Source organism: Diaphorina citri, unplaced genomic scaffold, assembly GCF_000475195.1.
Source record: "Diaphorina citri unplaced genomic scaffold, Diaci psyllid genome assembly version 1.1 scaffold371, whole genome shotgun sequence".
Classification (NCBI taxonomy): Eukaryota; Metazoa; Arthropoda; class Insecta; order Hemiptera; family Psyllidae; genus Diaphorina; species Diaphorina citri.
This window is the reverse complement of record NW_007377806.1, coordinates 146722-164650: the sequence shown is the minus strand read 5'-3', so window position 1 is coordinate 164650 and position 17929 is coordinate 146722. Positions and strand designations below refer to the sequence as shown.

At 38.8% G+C, this 17929-nt stretch overlaps 1 protein-coding gene across 1 annotated transcript in view; it reads right to left on the bottom strand.

Annotated features, from left to right (window-relative positions):
- The window catches only part of LOC113466966 (voltage-dependent T-type calcium channel subunit alpha-1I-like), a 50194-nt gene that overhangs the window by 11095 nt on the left and 21170 nt on the right, over nucleotides 1-17929 (bottom strand). Inside the window, exons 7-10 of the mRNA XM_026822826.1 lie at nucleotides 14003-14112; nucleotides 13236-13408; nucleotides 9470-9562; nucleotides 2816-2994 (exon numbers count right to left, since the gene is read on the bottom strand). Coding sequence (XP_026678627.1) covers nucleotides 2816-2994; nucleotides 9470-9562; nucleotides 13236-13408; nucleotides 14003-14112 — 555 coding nt within the window. The remainder of the gene's footprint in view (nucleotides 1-2815; nucleotides 2995-9469; nucleotides 9563-13235; nucleotides 13409-14002; nucleotides 14113-17929) is intronic.

The following is a 17929-nucleotide window of genomic DNA, read 5'->3' as shown; positions in this document are numbered from 1 at the left end:
GAAAAAAAAAAAGATACAAGGGCATCAAGATTCGGTGCACATGAAGAGAAGGTAAGACGAGGGTTAGGTAGAGAACAAAATCCTAATGAATATTTCGAGAGATCCAAAACCCCAAATGACAGAGATGTCGGGTTTAATATGGTAAAGAGGAGACGAACAAAAAGGAAAAGAAAGGGAGAATAATAGGGAGGAGAACAGGGAGAAAATAAAGAAGGAGTAGGAGGAGGAGGAGGAGGAGTAAAAAGGAGATAAACAAGAGGATGAGAGTGGAGGCCCATTATAGGCTCGAAGGTCTTTAGCTGTCATCCTGTCAATAACTTCTTTTTACTTCCCTTCTTCCTTCCTTCCCCATTTTCTCTCCCATCTCCTTTTCTTTGTTCTGGCAAGTCCCAACATACTTCCTTTGTGTTCCATTTCTCATTCCTCTCCTTCCTATTCATGTATGCCCCCTTTCTTTCCTCTTCCCCCTCCCCCCGTCTTTTTCCTTCCCAGTTTCTTCCTTTCCATCATTCTCTTAAATTCCCCCTTGCCTTCTTCTTCCTCCTATTGGTTCTTTCCTTTCAATCCTTCCTCTTGTCCCTTTTCCTCTTTTTCTTTCCTCTCCAGTTTCTTCCTTTCCCTCCACTTTTTCTTCTCTTCATTTTCTCTGTCTATACCTCTTGTTGCTCGTTCCACTTTCCTTGTACAGTATTTCCCCCCTTCTACTTCTCTCTTTCTCAACTTCCCTTTCTCTCTCTCTCTCTCTCTCTCTCACTCACTCACGCACTCACTCACTCACTCACTCAGTCTCTCTCTCACTCACTCACTCACTCACTCACTCACTCACTCACTCACTCACTCACTCACTCACTCACTCACTCACTCACTCACTCACCCACTCACTCTCTCTCTCTCTCTCTCACTCTCTCTCTCTCTGTGTGTGTGTCTCTCTCTCTCTTTCCTCTCTCTCTCTCTCTCTCTCTCTGCGTACTCTCTAACTTCTTATCCCTTTTCTCCCTCCCTTGTCCTTTCCATTATTTCTCCCTCACGTCTCTTTTCACTGCTCCTCTGGTGGTGTATTTTTTTGCTGTTCAAATATTCATATTCAAAGGCCTCAACTCCAATCAATGTCATTCAGGAGGCTGTAGGCCTTTGTCAATCATTTCATAATATTTCATATCAGATAATGATTTTTTCTCTCCGGCCCTCAATTTTCTTCTTCCTCCTCTTCTTCTTCCTTCTTCTTCCTCCTCTTCTTCCTTCTTCTTCTTCTCTCTTCTGTAGGGTCACAGGGTTCAAAAATTTCGCTGAGGGTCGAGAGGTCGAAGGTTTTTGAGAGAGGTTGTATGTCATTGTCAGTTGAACAGAAATTTGACTGTAGTAGAAATTGCTGACATTTTATTGTTGTACGAGTATGTCATTTTGCTGACACAACTAAATATTATGATATTGAATTTTTTAAATAAGTTTAAAGTGAAAACAGGTGACGTCGCGCGACATTGTCGCGCGATTTTGTCGCACGACAGAGGTCGCGTTGGTGGAAATCCACCTTTAGGCGAGTATTTTCGAGTATGTCTGTATGACTTCTGGTATTATTTCCATTTGTTTTCTATGTAGATAGATTACTTCTTCATCCCTATGTAACTATGTCTTGTATCTTTCTCTATTATTTCTGTCTACTTCTATGTTTCTCAGTACTTCTACTATATGGATGTTTGCTATTGTACTTACATTTCCCGGCGCCTATCTATCTGCAGTTTTGCTATAGTAGCAGTATTTCTCTTTTTAATTCTTCCTCTTCCTCCTTCTTTATCCCTATGTATCTTTCTCTATTATTTCTGTCTACTTCTATGTTTCTGAGTACTTCTACTATATGTATGTTTGCTATTGTACTTACATTTCCCGGCGCCTATCTATCTGCAGTTTTGCTATAGTAGCAGTATTTCTCCTTTTAATTCTTCTTCTTCCTCCTCCTCCTCCTCCTCCTCTTCTTCTTCTTCTTCTTCTTCGTCATATTCTTCTTGATATTTTTCCTGTTCCACTTTTTCTCCGGTTTCCAGCTATCATTTTGCCATAAAGAATTATATGATTGTTCATTTCATTTTCCACTTCTTCACATGCTTCTTTCTTCTCCTACTCTTCGTCCTCTTTTTCTTCTTCACTTACTTCCTCTTTATTCTTGTTCTTCTTCTTCTTCTCCATTTTGCCATAAAGAATTATATGATTGTTCATTTCATTTTCCACTTCTTCACATGCTTCTTTCTTCTCCTACTTTTCGTCCTCTTTTCTTCTTCACTTATTTCCTCTTTATTCTTGTTCTTCTTCTTCTTCTTTTCCTCCTTCTTCTCTTTCTTCTTCTTCTTCTCCTCTTTCCTTTTTATTGTTGTCGTAGAGTGTTCACTGCACAGAAGATTTAATTTCTCATCGTCTTTCTCTTGTGCATTGCTCACACATTTTTATTCGCCACCGTCTACATCCAGTCTAGACTTTGCAGTCTTGTTCGGATTTTAATGAGTAAGCTTTTCGCTTGTTACAGTTTGTTGTCTTGGATTGGTTGGTAATTCTGAGTGAAGGATTTTGTAACATATTATGTTTTTCTTCAGAGTCTTGATGGATGACTTTGATTTTGTGAAGGTTCATGATATCATGATGAATAACATGATGAAAGAGTAGAGAAATGAAACTGCTGCAGGTAGATTCTGAGAAATTGTGTAAGTTCTCTGACAATTTTACTAAGTTCCTCAGATTTCTCGTTGAAGATGGTGTTTGACAAAGGCTTTTGAGGTTGGTACAAGAAAATAGTGTCCATTTCAGCAAAGTAAAAGTTTCTACTTACTTGACCATTTCAGCATAACAACTGTTGGGTTCCGAATTGTTAGTGGATGAGGTCAATGTGCTAGTGGAATGATATCGTGCCCTCTCCATCTTCATTCGCTCCATCTCTCTCTTCTTGGTTTCCGAGAATTGGGTTGCTATGACAACCAGGCATAGGTTGATCATGAAAAACGATCCAATCTGAAACAGAAAGATTCATGGTGGATTTCACAAATGACTTAATGAGAGATTTCACTGATGGGAGAATTTTTAATAATCTAAAGAAGAGTTATTAATAATCCAAAACTAGACTATTCAAGGGGAAAACAAAGTAGAAATTTGATTTAATGAGAATAAAAGTAGAAACACACTAGTATCACGTGACATGACGTGATAGTGTGTTTCTACCTTAAGTCGTTAGGAACAATCTCAAGCACATACACCGTTTGTTACAAGTTTATATTAAGTTTAAAGTTGGGCTTTTAAGTTTTCTTCGGGTAAAGTGGTAAACACAATGGTGTACTTTTGTATTTTTGGAGAAGGTTGTTTTGCAAAGTTTTCACCCAACTAAAGTGCTTCTGCTTTTCTATTGCCTCTTTCGTTTTTGTTAGCTCTTCTACTTCGGTCCTGTGGGTTGGATGGACGGTTTTGGAAATGTTCCTTTTCAAAAAGTTCCATGAGTTTCGGTTGTTGGACTTTGGGTGACCCTTTTTTTATGAATAGAACTATTGGCTTTCCTGCCATTCTTGTTGTTCTTTTGAAAAGTGTTTGTCCTCCTAGACACGTGCTAGTCTGTCTGTCTTTCGTCAGGTAATAAGATATCAAAGGTCAGGTAATAAGATATCAAAGGTCAGGCAATAAGATATCACAAATGTGGAAAGAAAAAGGTTTATAAAAGGTTCAGGAAAGGTTTCTTTCTAATAGGGCTTCATTTATAGCCATCAGGTAATCCAGGAAGATGTTGCAATTTCCGGTGCTGAAACGTGTGCTACCTTTATTTGATTCCTTATTTCTCTCTCTCTCTCTCTCTCTCTCTCAAGCGTGTGCTTCCTTTATTTTTTTTTTTTTTTCTCTCTCTCTCTCTCTCTCTCTCTCTCTCTCTCTCTCTCTCTCTCTCTCTCCCCCTTCTCTTACTTCTCTCTCTCTATCCCCCTTCTCTTACTTCTCTCTCTCTCTCCCCCTTCTCTTACCTCTCTCTCTCCCCCTTCTCTTACCTCTCTCTCTCTCTCCCCCTTCTCTTACCTGCTCTACACAAATTTCATTTGGATATAGGTAACATGAGTATGATTATTTTTTTTTTAACTTAGTTTTCGAACTCTATTGGTTGCAGTTCATTCAAAGAAGCTACAATACAGGCGATACTTCTTGATGAGACGGCGTTTACTCCGCCTGTATAAGTGAGCCACGTATCTGAAAATTAGACAAGAGATTCAAAGGGGTAATAATACACAGCACGGCGATAGTATCAGATTTTGTAAATCCTCGTCTTTGAAGGTGTGTCCACACCGGCCATCGATCGACTGAAACGTCCACACTCTCTCGACAACAGAGATTCACCTCGTCGATCCATGGCCGGTCGACTATGTGTGGACACACCTTGACAATTTTGAGCTCTATTTTTCTTTCCCAATTTTCACTCTTTTAAGGCTCGTTTCTCCTCTTTTGGTCTGATAGCGCGACCAGGTCGAATGCCACGGGACGTGTAATTGGTTATCTGAAAGATGGGCATCTGAGTGAAATTTCGCTATTTGTTTGATGAAAAAATTTCAAGGATTGAAGAGTCTGTCTCTCATTTGTATTGAAAGATGTTTTCATACAGGGAGTGCTTGTGGGCAAACACTGAACGCCATAGAATATGCTTGAAAATTGACCTCAGTGTTCAGTTGACCAATACACCTTTACTATTTTCAGTGTTGATAAATATGTGCCTAGGTACATAAATACTAAATAAATAAATTGATATACCTCATGAAAGTAGCTAAGGTCTTGACAACCTCTGAAATTATTGTTATATTCCGCCATATTGTAAATTGTAACATCCTTTTCACTAGGATAAAAGAAAAGGACGTTTCATTTTCCTTCGGGCAGTAGAAACAGAAGACAAGGTAATGTCTGAGTATGTTATTTTCCCTTCTGTTTTCTCTCTCCCCTCTATCTATCTCTCTCTTTCTATTCATAACCTATCATTAATTTTGTGTTCTGGTCAGCGTTTTGTAAAAAAAAAGTAATGAGAGAGAGAGAGAGGAGAGAAAGAGAGAGAGAGAGAGAGAGAGAGAGAGAGAGAGAGAGAGAGAGAGAGAGAGAGAGGGAGAGAACGGTAAATGAGTGTGGGGCAATTTTACCCTATGGCTAATGTACGTACAACCAAAGCCTCTTCGGTGAAAAAGTCCCTTTGGGGCCTCTGACACGATGTGGGACATTTCCTCTGTAAAAATTTTAACAAAAACTTCGTCAAAATCTGACAAATGAACATACTAGGACCAGCCACTCACTATCAGGTAGACCTGACGACAGGTACACATGATCAGATCTACCTGATAGTGTGTGTGCTCGTCAGGTATCAGGTCTACCTGATAGTGTGTGTGCTCGTCAGGTATCAGGTCTACCTGAGTTTCCCTTCTCCTTTGATACGATACATCCTTTCCTTTGCTTCCTAGCTTCCTTTGTCCTTGCTCTTGAACTATCTTCTTTTGTCTCTTCCCCTGTATCCTTTTTGTTCTTCCCTCTATCCTCCCTTTGCTCTTCTTCACTTGCGCGTCGCATCTGAGAACAGAACAAGTCGGACGATTTTTGGAAAAACTAAAAATCAACAGATAATAAACTAGTTTTGTGCTTGTACTCGTATGTGAAGAAATTTGAATCAAGCAAAACCGTACTCAAAAGATATACTTCGTAAAAGAACAGGGTCACTTTTGAAGCAAAATTTTACGGTATGTTCAGAATATTGTGAATATATTTACGGAAATTTTGGAATGTTGTGAATATTGTCATGAACACCGTTCACATTTGTAATGCATCTTTGAATTTCATCCTGTCATACGAGAACTGAAAGAAATCCTTTGCTAAGAGTCGATCCTTTCAGCGATTCGCTTTTGGTTGAAAGTTCACTGATGTTTTCATGTAAGTCCATCCTTCTAGGAATTTGTCCTTAGCCAAAAGTGAGAACTCTTTGATACCCAATATTATAATAATAAGTCAATCCTACCCACGATTTACCTTTATACGAAAGTTAGAGGTTACTAATGCTTACAGACTTGGTATTGAGATGAAACGAGGATTTTCCTATACGCATACTTAGCGAGGTGAACCTCGGATTGAACTCAATCCTGAGACAATCCACAGTGGTAAAACTCGACCTTAGCCTTTGATGAAAGTTATCCACGGTTCTTACTCAGCATCACCGCCTCGGTTTTTACCGTCAATAAAATGTAGAGCTTTCTCTTCCTCCCTTGTCCGTTCCCGTCTAACTAACTGGACACAAATTAGGTAGGTACAAAGGTATTCTTTAACCATGATCGAATAAACTACGGCTAAAAAATTCCCGGAGGGACGGGCCCTGCTTGTTACCGTCAATAAAATGTAGAGCTTTCTCTTCCTCCCTTGTCCGTTCCCGTCTAACTAACTGGAAGTGCACAGCACAATCTTTTACGACATCTGCGAAAGACATAAAAAGCCACATTTCCATCAAGGCTAAGGGAAAGCCTGTCCTCATCCCGCGTCCCCCTACCCGAAGCATCTTAGTTTGTCGCATACTCCCAACTCATATTTATTAGGATTGTCTTTACGAGTATGCTTTCGCTGAAATTGGGTTGAAGCACCAAATATTGGTACGTCCGGATCAGGTTGACTGTGCACAGCACAATCTTTTACGACATCTGCGAAAGACATAAAAAGCCACATTTCCATCAAGGCTAAGGGAAAGCCTGTCCTCATCTCGTCCCCCTACCCGAAGCATCTTACTTTGTCGCATACTCCCAACTCATATTTATTAGGATTGTCTTTACGAGTATGCTTTCGCTGAAGTCGGGTTAGAGCACCAAATATTGGTACGTCCTTGGATCAGATTGACTCGCATACTCCCAACTCATATTTATTAGGATTGTCTTTACGAGTATGCTTTCGCTGAAATTGGGTTGAAGCACCAAATATTGGTACGTCCTGGGATCAGGTTGACTGGATACAATTCCACTGTTTGGAGTCTCTTTGTGAAAGTACCTACTACTCTTTTTGTCGACCCTTGCCTCGGTCTCATCCACTTCTTGCCTCTTAGGTCAATCTGGGTGGTATTGTCATTTCGTGCAGAATCACAGATTCTTTCATCTATTTCATGAACTTCACTCCACAGTCGAAGGTCTGATTGTGGCCATATTGTGGATCTTTCAAGACTAATTTTCGCCAAATCCTAATCCACTGACGTCAGTTTTTTCAAATTTACATCAACAAGTCTTTACTTCCGTTGTTATCAAAAAAGCCATCAATTTGTCATCTTCGATCAATCTGCAAGTTGAACATCAACAAGTAATCTTTTGATTTGTTCTTCAACAACTTTGCCTCGGTCTCATCCACTTCTTGCCTCTTAGGTCAATCTGGGTGGTATTGTCATTTCGTGCAGAATTACAGATTCTTTCGTCTATTCCATGAACTCCACTCCACAGCCGAAGGTCTGATTGAGGCCATATTGTGGATCTTTCAAGACTAATTTTCGCTAAATCCTAATCCACTGACGTCAGCTTTTTCAAATTTACATCAACAAGTCTTTACTTCCGTCGTTATCAAAAAAGCCATCAATTTGTCATCTTCGATCAATCTGCAAGTTGAACATCAACAAGTAATCTTTTGATTTGTTCTTCAACAAAGACGTTGACTTTCTTCGGTCCCGCTCACATAAAAGTCTCAAAGTTGCGACAAGTTTTTACGACAAGCTCAGCTGTGATACTTGAAATGAAACATTCATTAATCAATTTGTCATCTCCCCGAGAGCGCGTGATACCAGGTAAGGCATTTACTTTTCGTGCTTTTTTTTCGCATCTCTCTCTTTAACTTTTTGAAAAATTTGTAGCCTGTCATGTAGACATGTGCATCTTGGACGTAGTACATGATGTCCACCCAACCTTCCAAACTGATGACCTGTAACACAAGCAAATAGGGCTAGTAAAGTGATACTTCCAAAGAGATCTCCAATTTACCCCATTCTGAGTGTCAATTTAAAATCCAGCAAGTGAAGTCTACATTACTTAACAATAACTTAACAGCCTTACACACATTGAATTTGGTTTTACTTTCTTTTAGACTATTTTTACTTTCTATGTATTTCCGTTAGGACTGAGCTATTCTTCTACCAAACTCAGAATTTCGGGTAGGAGTTTTGTTTTTTGGATCCTTTGGGCTACTAGAACATATTCAGAGTAGATTTCTGCATTCAAAAGCCAGAAATTTTGAAGAATCAAATGGAAAGGATTGTCGTTGGCCATGTGGCAACTGAAAATTTTTAGCCCGTCCTTCCTTTATTATTACGATAGTAATAAAAAAAAGGTACGGGCTATTGTATTCGCTTCAGTGTCGTCTCTCTGTGTGTCTGTCTGTTGGTCTGTCCCCATAGAAGGACTTATCCAAGCCTGGTTGACCTATATATCAAATTAAAGGTCTTTTTAAGTGGTGGTACAAATTTTGTCCAGAAAACCATAAAGCCAAAAAATAAAAAAAATGGTTTTTGGGGGATTTTTTTTTCGAGAGAGAGAGAGAGAGAGAGAGAGAGAGAGAGAGAGAGAGAGAGAGAGAGAGAGAGAGAGAGAGTGAGAGAGAGAGAATCTGAAGAATGGGATTTCGACTTGCAGAAGGTTTGTGAAATGTGGATGCGTTTCGTTTTCAGCTCAATGAGTTTTGCTTTTCATCTTCCCTGCTTGATTTTCTATTTTTATGAAAATTTACCGGTTTTTACTTTCTATTATTTCTTTTATTTTGGACGTAATTTGTCTTAATAAATGTTGGGATTTCGACTTGCAGAAGGTTTGTGAAATGTGGATGCGTTTCGTTTTCAGCTCAATGAGTTTTGCTTTTCATCTTCCCTGCTTGAATTTCCATTTTTATAAATTTTACCGGTTTTTACTTTCTATTATTTTGGACGTAATTTGTCTTAATAAATGCGAGATATTAAAAAGAATGTTGAAAAATTCAAGTTTTAGTGTGACCCTACTTTCCTTACCTATAAATGCCCTCATCATGTGGTTGCATTAATATTCGCAACAACATTTTTTTTTTTGTTTTTTTTTTAATTCTTTCCAAGACCATATTTTTCCATTCAACTACTGCTGTGGTTGATGTTATATGATCATTGTGTTTTCAAGTGGGTATGTTGTAACTTTTTCTATAGCATTCTCCTCATATTCCTCATTCATACAATTGTTTCTATTCTAACTTCATTCCAACTTTTCTACTTATCATGTTAGGCGAGTATTTTCGAGTATGTCTGTATGACTTCTGGTATTATTTCCATTTGTTTTCTATGTAGATAGATTACTTTTTTATCTGTGTTTTGACACTAAAAACTGACCATCGAAAATTTGACCCGATTACATTACTTTCCTTCCTATAGGATAAGGAAAGTAAAAAATCATAATTACGTGTGAAAAAATTCATGTATCCCAGGTTTTTTTTTTCTTTTCTTTTTTTTACTTACCACAATGAGCAGTACAAAGTAGATCCAATCCCAGAAGGAATGTGCATCTTGGACGTAATACATGATATCCACCCAACCTTCCAAACTGATGACCTGTAACACAAGCAAATAGGGCTAGTAAAGTGATACTTTCAAAGAGATCTCCAATTTACCCCATTCTGAGTGTCAATTTAAAATCCAGCAAGTGAAGTCTACATTACTTACCAGCCTACACACATTGAATTTAATTTTTACTTTCTTTTAGACTATTTTTACTTTCTATTTCCGTTAGGACTGAGCTATTCTTCTACCAAACTCAGAATTTTGGGTAGGAGTTTTGTTTTTTGGATCCTTTGGACCACTAGAACATATTCAAGTAGATTTCTGCATTCAAAAGCCAAAAATTTTGAAGAATCAAATGGAAAGGATTGTCGTTAGCCATGTGGCAACTGAAAATTTTCAGCCCGTCCTTCCTTTATTATTACGATGGTAATAAAAAAAGGTATAAGGGACGGGCTATTGTATTCGCTTCGGTGTCGTCTGTTTGTGTGTCTGTCTGTCGGTCTGTCCCCATAGAAGGACTTATCCAAACCTGGTCGACCTATATATCAAATTAAAGGTCTTTTTAAGTGGTGGTACAAATTTTGTCCAGAAAACCATAAAGCCAAAAAATCAAAAAACTGGTTTTTGGGGGATTTTTTTCACATTTTCTCACCCAAATGAGCTCTGATCTCGAAATTTGTCGCGACGACCTATAAACTCAAAGCCAGAAAGTTCAAGATAACACTTCAGTCGTTATTTTAAGACTGGTTTTACGTCACCTGTGTTAAGCTACGCCGAGGAAGGCCAATAAATGGATGGGTGACTTAAACATTATATTGGGAATAAAGGGAGAACGGGCTCTAGTCTTGATTTTAAATCATTACATGAAAGTAAAATCAAGAATAATGATAAACTGAATATTAAACAAATTAGGTAGGTACATAGGTACTGTAATCACGATCGAATAAACTACGGGCTAAAAAACCGGAGGGACGGGCCCTGCTTGTTTGATATAAATTAAAAATTATCCCCATTTTCTTCTCACATCTTAATGTGTTCCGGAATGTCTGGATTGAAAGGTCAGGCAATAAGATACTAAAGGTCAGGCAATAAGATATCAAAGGTCAAGCAATAAGATATCAAATGTGGAAAGAAAAAGGTTTATAAAAGGTTGAGGAAAGGTTTCTTTCTAATAGGGCTTCATTTATAGCCATCAGGTAATTCAGGAAGATGTTGTACAATGAAGGATTTTGTAACGGATTATGTTTTTCTTCAGAGTCTTGATGGATGACTTTGATTTTGTGAAGGTTCATGATATCATGATGAAAGAGTAGAGAAATGAAACTGCTGCAGGTAGTTTCTGAGAAGTTGTGTAAGTTCTCTGACAATTTTACTATGTTCCTCAGATTTCTCGTTGAAGATGGTGTTTGACAAAGGCTTTTGAGGACATGATGGATGACTTTGATTTTGTGAAGGTTCATGATATCATGATGAATAACATGATGAAAGAGTAGAGAAATGAAACTGCTGCAGGTAGTTTCTGAGAAGTTGTGTAAGTGCTCTGACAATTTTACTAAGTTCCTCAGATTTCTCGTTGAAGATGGTGTTTGACAAAGGCTTTTGAGGTTAGTACAAGAAAATAGTGTTCATTTCAGCAAAGTAAAAGTTTCTACTTACTTGACCATTTCAGCATAACAACTGTTGGGTTCCGAATTGTTAGTGGATGAGGTCAATGTGCTAGTGGAATGATATCGTGCCCTCTCCATCTTCATTCGCTCCATCTCTCTCTTCTTGGTTTCCGAGAATTGGGTTGCTATGACAACCAGGCATAGGTTGATCATAAAGAATGATCCAATCTGAAACAGAGATTAAAATTTTTATTGCCAGCCTAGTTAGCTTGGTTAGTAGCGCGCCTGCCTTGTAAGCGCTAGGCCGCGGGTTCGATTCCCGCCCGGGGCGGATTTTATCCTGATGGGATAATGTTCGTTCTCGGAACGGCTAACTTTCTCCTACCCTGTCTTCCTTCTCTCTTCGATTTCGGGACGATAAGACCCTAGCAGTTACAGCTCCCTCTGTCAAACCTCTTAAAAAAAAAATATAAAGTAGGAAATTAATTTTAATGAGAATGAAGGTAGAAACACACTATCACTTCACGTCACGTGATGGTTAGTGTGTTTGTACCTCAAGTCGTTAGGAACAATCTTATTAAGCACATACACTGTTTGTTACAAGTTTATATTAAGTTTAAAGTTGGGCTTTTAAGTTTCAAGTTTGGTTTGGGTAAAGTGGTAAACACATAACAGTTTACTCTTTTGTATTTTTGGAGAAGGTTGTTTTGCAAAGTTTTCACCCAACTAAAGTGCTCCTGCTTTTCTATTGCCTCTTTCGTTTTTGTTAGCTCCTCTACTTTGGTCCTTTGGGTTGGATGGACGGTTTTGGAAATGTTCCTTTTCAAAAAGTTCCATGAGTTTCGGTTGTTGGACTTTTGGTGATCCCTTTTTTATGAATAGAACTATTGGCTTTCCTGCCATTCTTGTTCTTTTCAAAAGTGTTTGTCCTCCTAGACACGTGCTAGTCTATCTGTCTTTCTTCTCTCTCTCTCTCTCTTTCCTTCCCCTATCGCTCTTTGTTTCTTTTCTGAACTTGTCCTTCAATCTATTGTTTCTCTCTTTACCTCTGCCCTATGTACAGGTCCTTTAACCTCTCTTTCTTTCTAATATCTTCTCTCTTTTGTCTCATCCGTTCTCAACTCCTCTCTCTCTATTCTATGCATCGGTCTTTCAATCTCTCTATCCTTTTCTCTCCCTCCCCCCTTTTTTCATCTCTCTCCCTCTCTCTCTCTCTCTCTCTCTCTCCAACTCCTGTCTTCCTATGTACCTGTGTCGTTCAAATATAAAGTTTTCTCTCTCTCTCTCTCTCTCTCTCTTTTGATATAACTCCATTCAATTCCCTCACTGTATCTAATATCAGATCTATCCTTCAATCTCTCTCTCTCTCTCTCTCCTCTCCTCTCCTTTTCCATATTTTCGGATGAAATATTCGGTTTCAATCTCTCTCTATATCTCTCTCTCTCTCTCTCTCGCTCCCTCTCTCTCTCTTCCCTCCGTTATTTCCCTCACCCCCCTCTCTCTCTCTCCCCCTTCTCTTACCTCTCTCTCTCTCCCCCCCTTCTCTCTCTCTCTCTCCCCCCTTCTCTTACCTGCTCTACACAAATTTTATTTGGATATAGGTAACATGAGTAGGAATGATTATTTTTTTAACTTGTCTTAGTTTTCGAATTCTATATTGGTTGCAGTTCAGTCAAAGAAGCTACAACTCAATTGTCCTCACGAGGCTGAGTACGCTTCACAACATTCGAAACACAGATACCTATAACGAAAAAGAAGTGGGGGGGGAACTGTTTTGTCGGAAATCGACGACCTAAGGTGTGGAATACTAATGTGCAGAGACCGGCAAATGCCATATTGCCATGGCGCCATACTATTTTGGCATAATTATTTTAGCAAAATTTGGGAAAATGCCATGAAAAGGCTCAGTTTACCATACACTTTGGCTTATTGGGCATTATTTTAAGAATTTTTAGGGAAAATGAAAACAATAACAAAGAAAGTAAAAAAAACACTTACCACAAAGATGGCTACCCAAGCCAGTCCAATATTATCAAACGAGATCGTCCCCTGGAAGGGGTTCTGCCCTTGACTCTTACACTCTGTATAATATTGGTTCCAATTGACACAACACTTACCACAAAGATGGCTACCCAAGCCAGTCCAATATTATCAAACGAGATCGTCCCCTGGAAGGGGTTCTGCCCTTGACTCTTACATTCTGTATAATATTGGTTCCAATTGACACACCCCTTGGAGGAGGGGATATTGTTGCTCCATTGTAGGGCTGTATCGTTACACACTTGATCACCTAGGAGGGAGAGAAGAGGGGATACAGGGAATTATTTTTTGTACATGAGTGTATATAGGAATTATTATTTAATTTTTAACCTGAATTCCCTTTAGGAAAGAGCTAGTTTTTCTAAGACCCAGCCTTATCTGTAAATTTGGGATAAAGTTCGGGCGGAATCGGCAATCGTCTGTGTTAGGCTTTTAGAACTAACAGTGAAGTGGGCATTTCCACTAGTCTCTATTAATAAATTATGTATTGCACATTGCATAATTGAAACTATTACACGGCATTAATACAAAATTTATATAATTTTTTTTTGTAATTGATAAATAATGACCCGTGGTACTTGCTTAACAGTGATAGATAAGTACCTAGTACACTTACCTAGTATTGTTAAGGCTTTTAGAACTAACAGTGAAGTGGGCATTTCCACTAGTCTCCATTAATAAATTATGTATTGCACATTGCATAATTGAAACTATTACACGGCATTCATACAAAATTTATAAAAAAATGTTTTTTGTTAATTGATAAATTAATGACCCGTGGTGCTTGCTTAACAGTGATAGATAAGTACCTAGTACACTTACCTAGTATTGTAAGAGGACTTACCTAGTTTATAGGGGGGTAAATTGGAACAGTAGTGCATGCCATTGTCATCCGGTCTAGAACAGATGTAGTCCTTCTCCTGATCCTTGTACTGGAAATAGGTAGGGAGGTTCCTGGAACAAAACAGAACATGGACAGCGCAAAATTAGTCAAGTCAAGGGATGTAAGTCACATAATAAAAGTATGTGAATAACACTTTCCTCTTGGTAAATAGGTAGTTGTAATTAGGTAATAAGTATTACCTATAGAAAATCATGACGGTCTGTCAAACCTAGGTCTGAGGCTTTTTCCGCCCCACACGCGTTCTAATAGACCTGCCGGACGGTCTGTCAAACCTAGGTCTGAGGCTTTTTCCGCCCCACACACGTTCTAATAGACCTGTCAGACGCTCTGAGCTTGAATGGCCGGCATCACCACCTCCCTCCTTCGTCACTGATTTGACGCTATCAAATTATCTGTCGCGCAAAATTTCGTCAGTTTTAATTACATTGTTTATGAAACTCCTCTTGAAAACTTGTTAGAATAACAATTAAGAATGAGGGGTTGTTCTTGTTTGAAAAGATCAACTTGTCCAATGCCCTGGTGGTTACCCACACGCGTTCTAATAGACCTGCCGGACGGTCTGTCAAACCTAGGTCTGAGGCTTTTTCCGCCCCACACACGTTCTAATAGACCTGTCAGACGCTCTGAGCTTGAATGGCCGGCATCACCACCTCCCTCCTTCGTCACTGATTTGACGCTATCAAATTATCTGTCGCGCAAAATTTCGTCAGTTTTAATTACATTGTTTATGAAACTCCTCTTGAAAACTTGTTAGAATAACAATTAAGAATGAGGGGTTGTTCTTGTTTGAAAAGATCAACTTGTCCAATGCCCTGGTGGTTAAATCGAAGTTTTAGTTTTCTGAGTCTGGATATTGCCCTTTCAACCCAGGGTCAACAGGTCTACATACCTATACTCCAAACTACAGTCTCATGTTAACATGCGGTTTGGGTCTGGTTAATGGGCTATTTCTTTAGGAAGAGAAATTTCAGGCTGGCATCATCCCTATTTAAAGTTTCCCAGTCAGACTAAGTTGGTTTACTCCGATGTTTGAAGTCCCCGAGCCTGACTAAAACAATGACCCTACCTAAGTGTAAAAAAAATATCTGGTGTGAACATCACACGACTTTCCTCATCCTATAGAATGATGCTTATTTTGGGTGTTCTTGTTCTTATAGCCAAACTTTTACAATATCTCTAACCGTTTTGTCGTTGTAACTGAAAACCGCCAAAAAACGGTCGAAATCCGTCAAAAGCGGTCAAAATACCGCCAAGTGCAGCACCTATCTCAACCAAGTTGCATCCCTGTCACATTTGTGAACTACATACCAAATTTCAAGTCTCTAGCTTATACCATTCCCGAAATATTGGTAAATTACAATTCTGTGTTTTCATATAATTCTTATTAAAAAGTTCGCTCCGAGCTCTTAAAGTTCGTACAATATAGACTCGGTATGGACCAGTGGCGGACTGGCGGCTCTGGGATATAATATATATTAAACTAGGCCAGTAGACACTGTAGGTGTAGACAGTCCAGCTACTGGTCTCGTATGGTATAAAAAATGTAAATGCAGTTTCTTTGTATTATTATATCACAACTTTGGTGCTCACTGCAGCATTGTAGGATTTTCCCAATATCTCAATAATCCTAACATCCAATGTTTACCTACCGTGCTGGCACCGGTCGCTGTGCGCATTTATATGTCATAGCTACTCATTTTCCTCACGAAGCTGAGTGGGCCCCGCAACATCCAGTCACGGAGTCAATCATTTGCTTGATACAAATTCCTTGACCCCGCCGGGAATCGAACTCGGGTCTCCCGCGTGCAAGGCGAGTGCAGTGACCACTACGCCATGGGAGCTGACCATGGTATACCACTGGCGATAAATAACATCCCCAGTATCTCCATACACATCTCCCCACAAAGAGCCCACTCCGAGGCTTAGGTGTGGGTACAAACAGCCCTAGAGGATGAGTTAAGCTTGTACAAATCTACGAACAGAGAGTCCACAGAATCGATTTCATTTGTGTCAGCCTAGTTAGCTTGGTTTGTAGCGCGTCTGCCTTGTAAGCACTGGGCCGCGGGTTCGATTGCCGCCCGTGGTGGTCTTTTTTACCTAAAAAGGTAAAGAGATGCAGGCAATATCTAACCTTTTCTACCTCGGTACGCAACTCTCGTCAGTTTTTCTAACCCAGAACGTAACTCGTCCATAGTTCGGATGCCGGGTAGCAACTCATCACCCCCATTTTCAACAGACCACCACACGGTCTAATCGTCTGTCAGACCAAAGCGAGGCGCTAGGATAATGATCGTTCTCGGAACGGCTGACTTTTCCCTATCCTGTCTTCCTTCTCTCTTAGATTTCAGGACGATAAAACCCTAGCAGTTACAGTTCCCTCTGTCAAACCTCTTAAAAAAATCTTCAATCACTAGTATGGTTTTATGATATTCTTATTCCATTCCGCCTGTTGCTAAAAAAACAGGTGACTCCACGACATTCGCCACTGTAAGCAACTTGCCAGATTCATGATTCATTTTTTTCTTTTCTCTCCATTTTTTTTTTCTTTTTTTACTACGAGAAAAAAAAAAATGAACAAAAGTTTTTGCTTATTTTTTTTTGAAATAAATCTCACAAGTAAAGTTTATAATTTTCATGAAGAAACTACGGGGTGACCCAATAAACATATGAACATGTTGTGTCCTACCGAAATAATTATGACGAGAATCTCATAGTTAGGCTAAATCAACACTAGAGTGCAGGTCGCGCTTCAGTCACATTTCGGGACGATATAAGTCCTCCGTTGTTACACTTTTTTTTTTTTTTTTTCAAAATAATAATTTGCTTAGTTTTTTAATAAGAGAGAACATACAAACCAATAATATAATAATAATAATAATAATAATAATAATAATAATAATAATAATAATAATAATAATAATAATAATAAAGATGAGGGAGAAAAAAAATGGAACCAAGCAAGCAAAAAACCATTTTTCCACATTCTTTTTATTTTCCAAGAAAAGGTCAAAATAATTATGTACTTACTTGATGTAAATCCACCCGGTATTATTATTGTACTCAGAGAATGCACAAAAGCGTACAATTTCCACCCGGCCAGGAAAAAACTTGGTAGACAAAATTTACCTTTCTTTTCTTATTTTTGTAATGAAAATTTTGGTAAAATTAAATAAAAATGCGAGAGTAAACATGGACAAAAGATTTTGAGAGTTGAACCTGGGACCTATGTACGTGAATTTACCTACACAAGTACACACTTACCCAGTTACATAATGTCCAAGCAGGTATTGCTATTTTTTCACTTTCTTCTTCTTCTTCTTCTTCTTCTTCTTCTACTTCTTCTCCTCCTTCATCTTCGTCGTCTTCTTCTCCTCCTTCCCCTCCTCCTCTTCTTCTCTTCCTTCTTCTTCTTCTCCTCCTCCTTCTTTGATTTTCCCTACTTGCAGAAGACCCTTGCTAATTGTATTTAATATTATTATTATTTATTTTAGATGAGTGTTTCACAGCCATTTTTATTCCGTACTTCGTAGCAATGAAACAACTGCTACATGAGACTCCTGCGGTCTGTGTCGTAGCATGCCCATCTAATTTAACAATATCTCGGGAACGGTATAAGCTAGAGACTTGAAATTTGGTATGTAGTTCACAAATGTGACAAGGATGCTACACAAAATGTTTGGTTGTGATGGTTGCTGCGCTTGGCGGTATTTTGACCGCTTTTGGACAGATTTCGACCATTTTTTTGGCGGTTTTCAGCTAAAGCGGCAAAACGGTTAGAGATATTGTAAAAGTTAGAGAAAATGAACACTCAAATAAGCATCATTCAATAGGATAAGGAAAGTCGTGTGATGTTCACACCAGATTTTT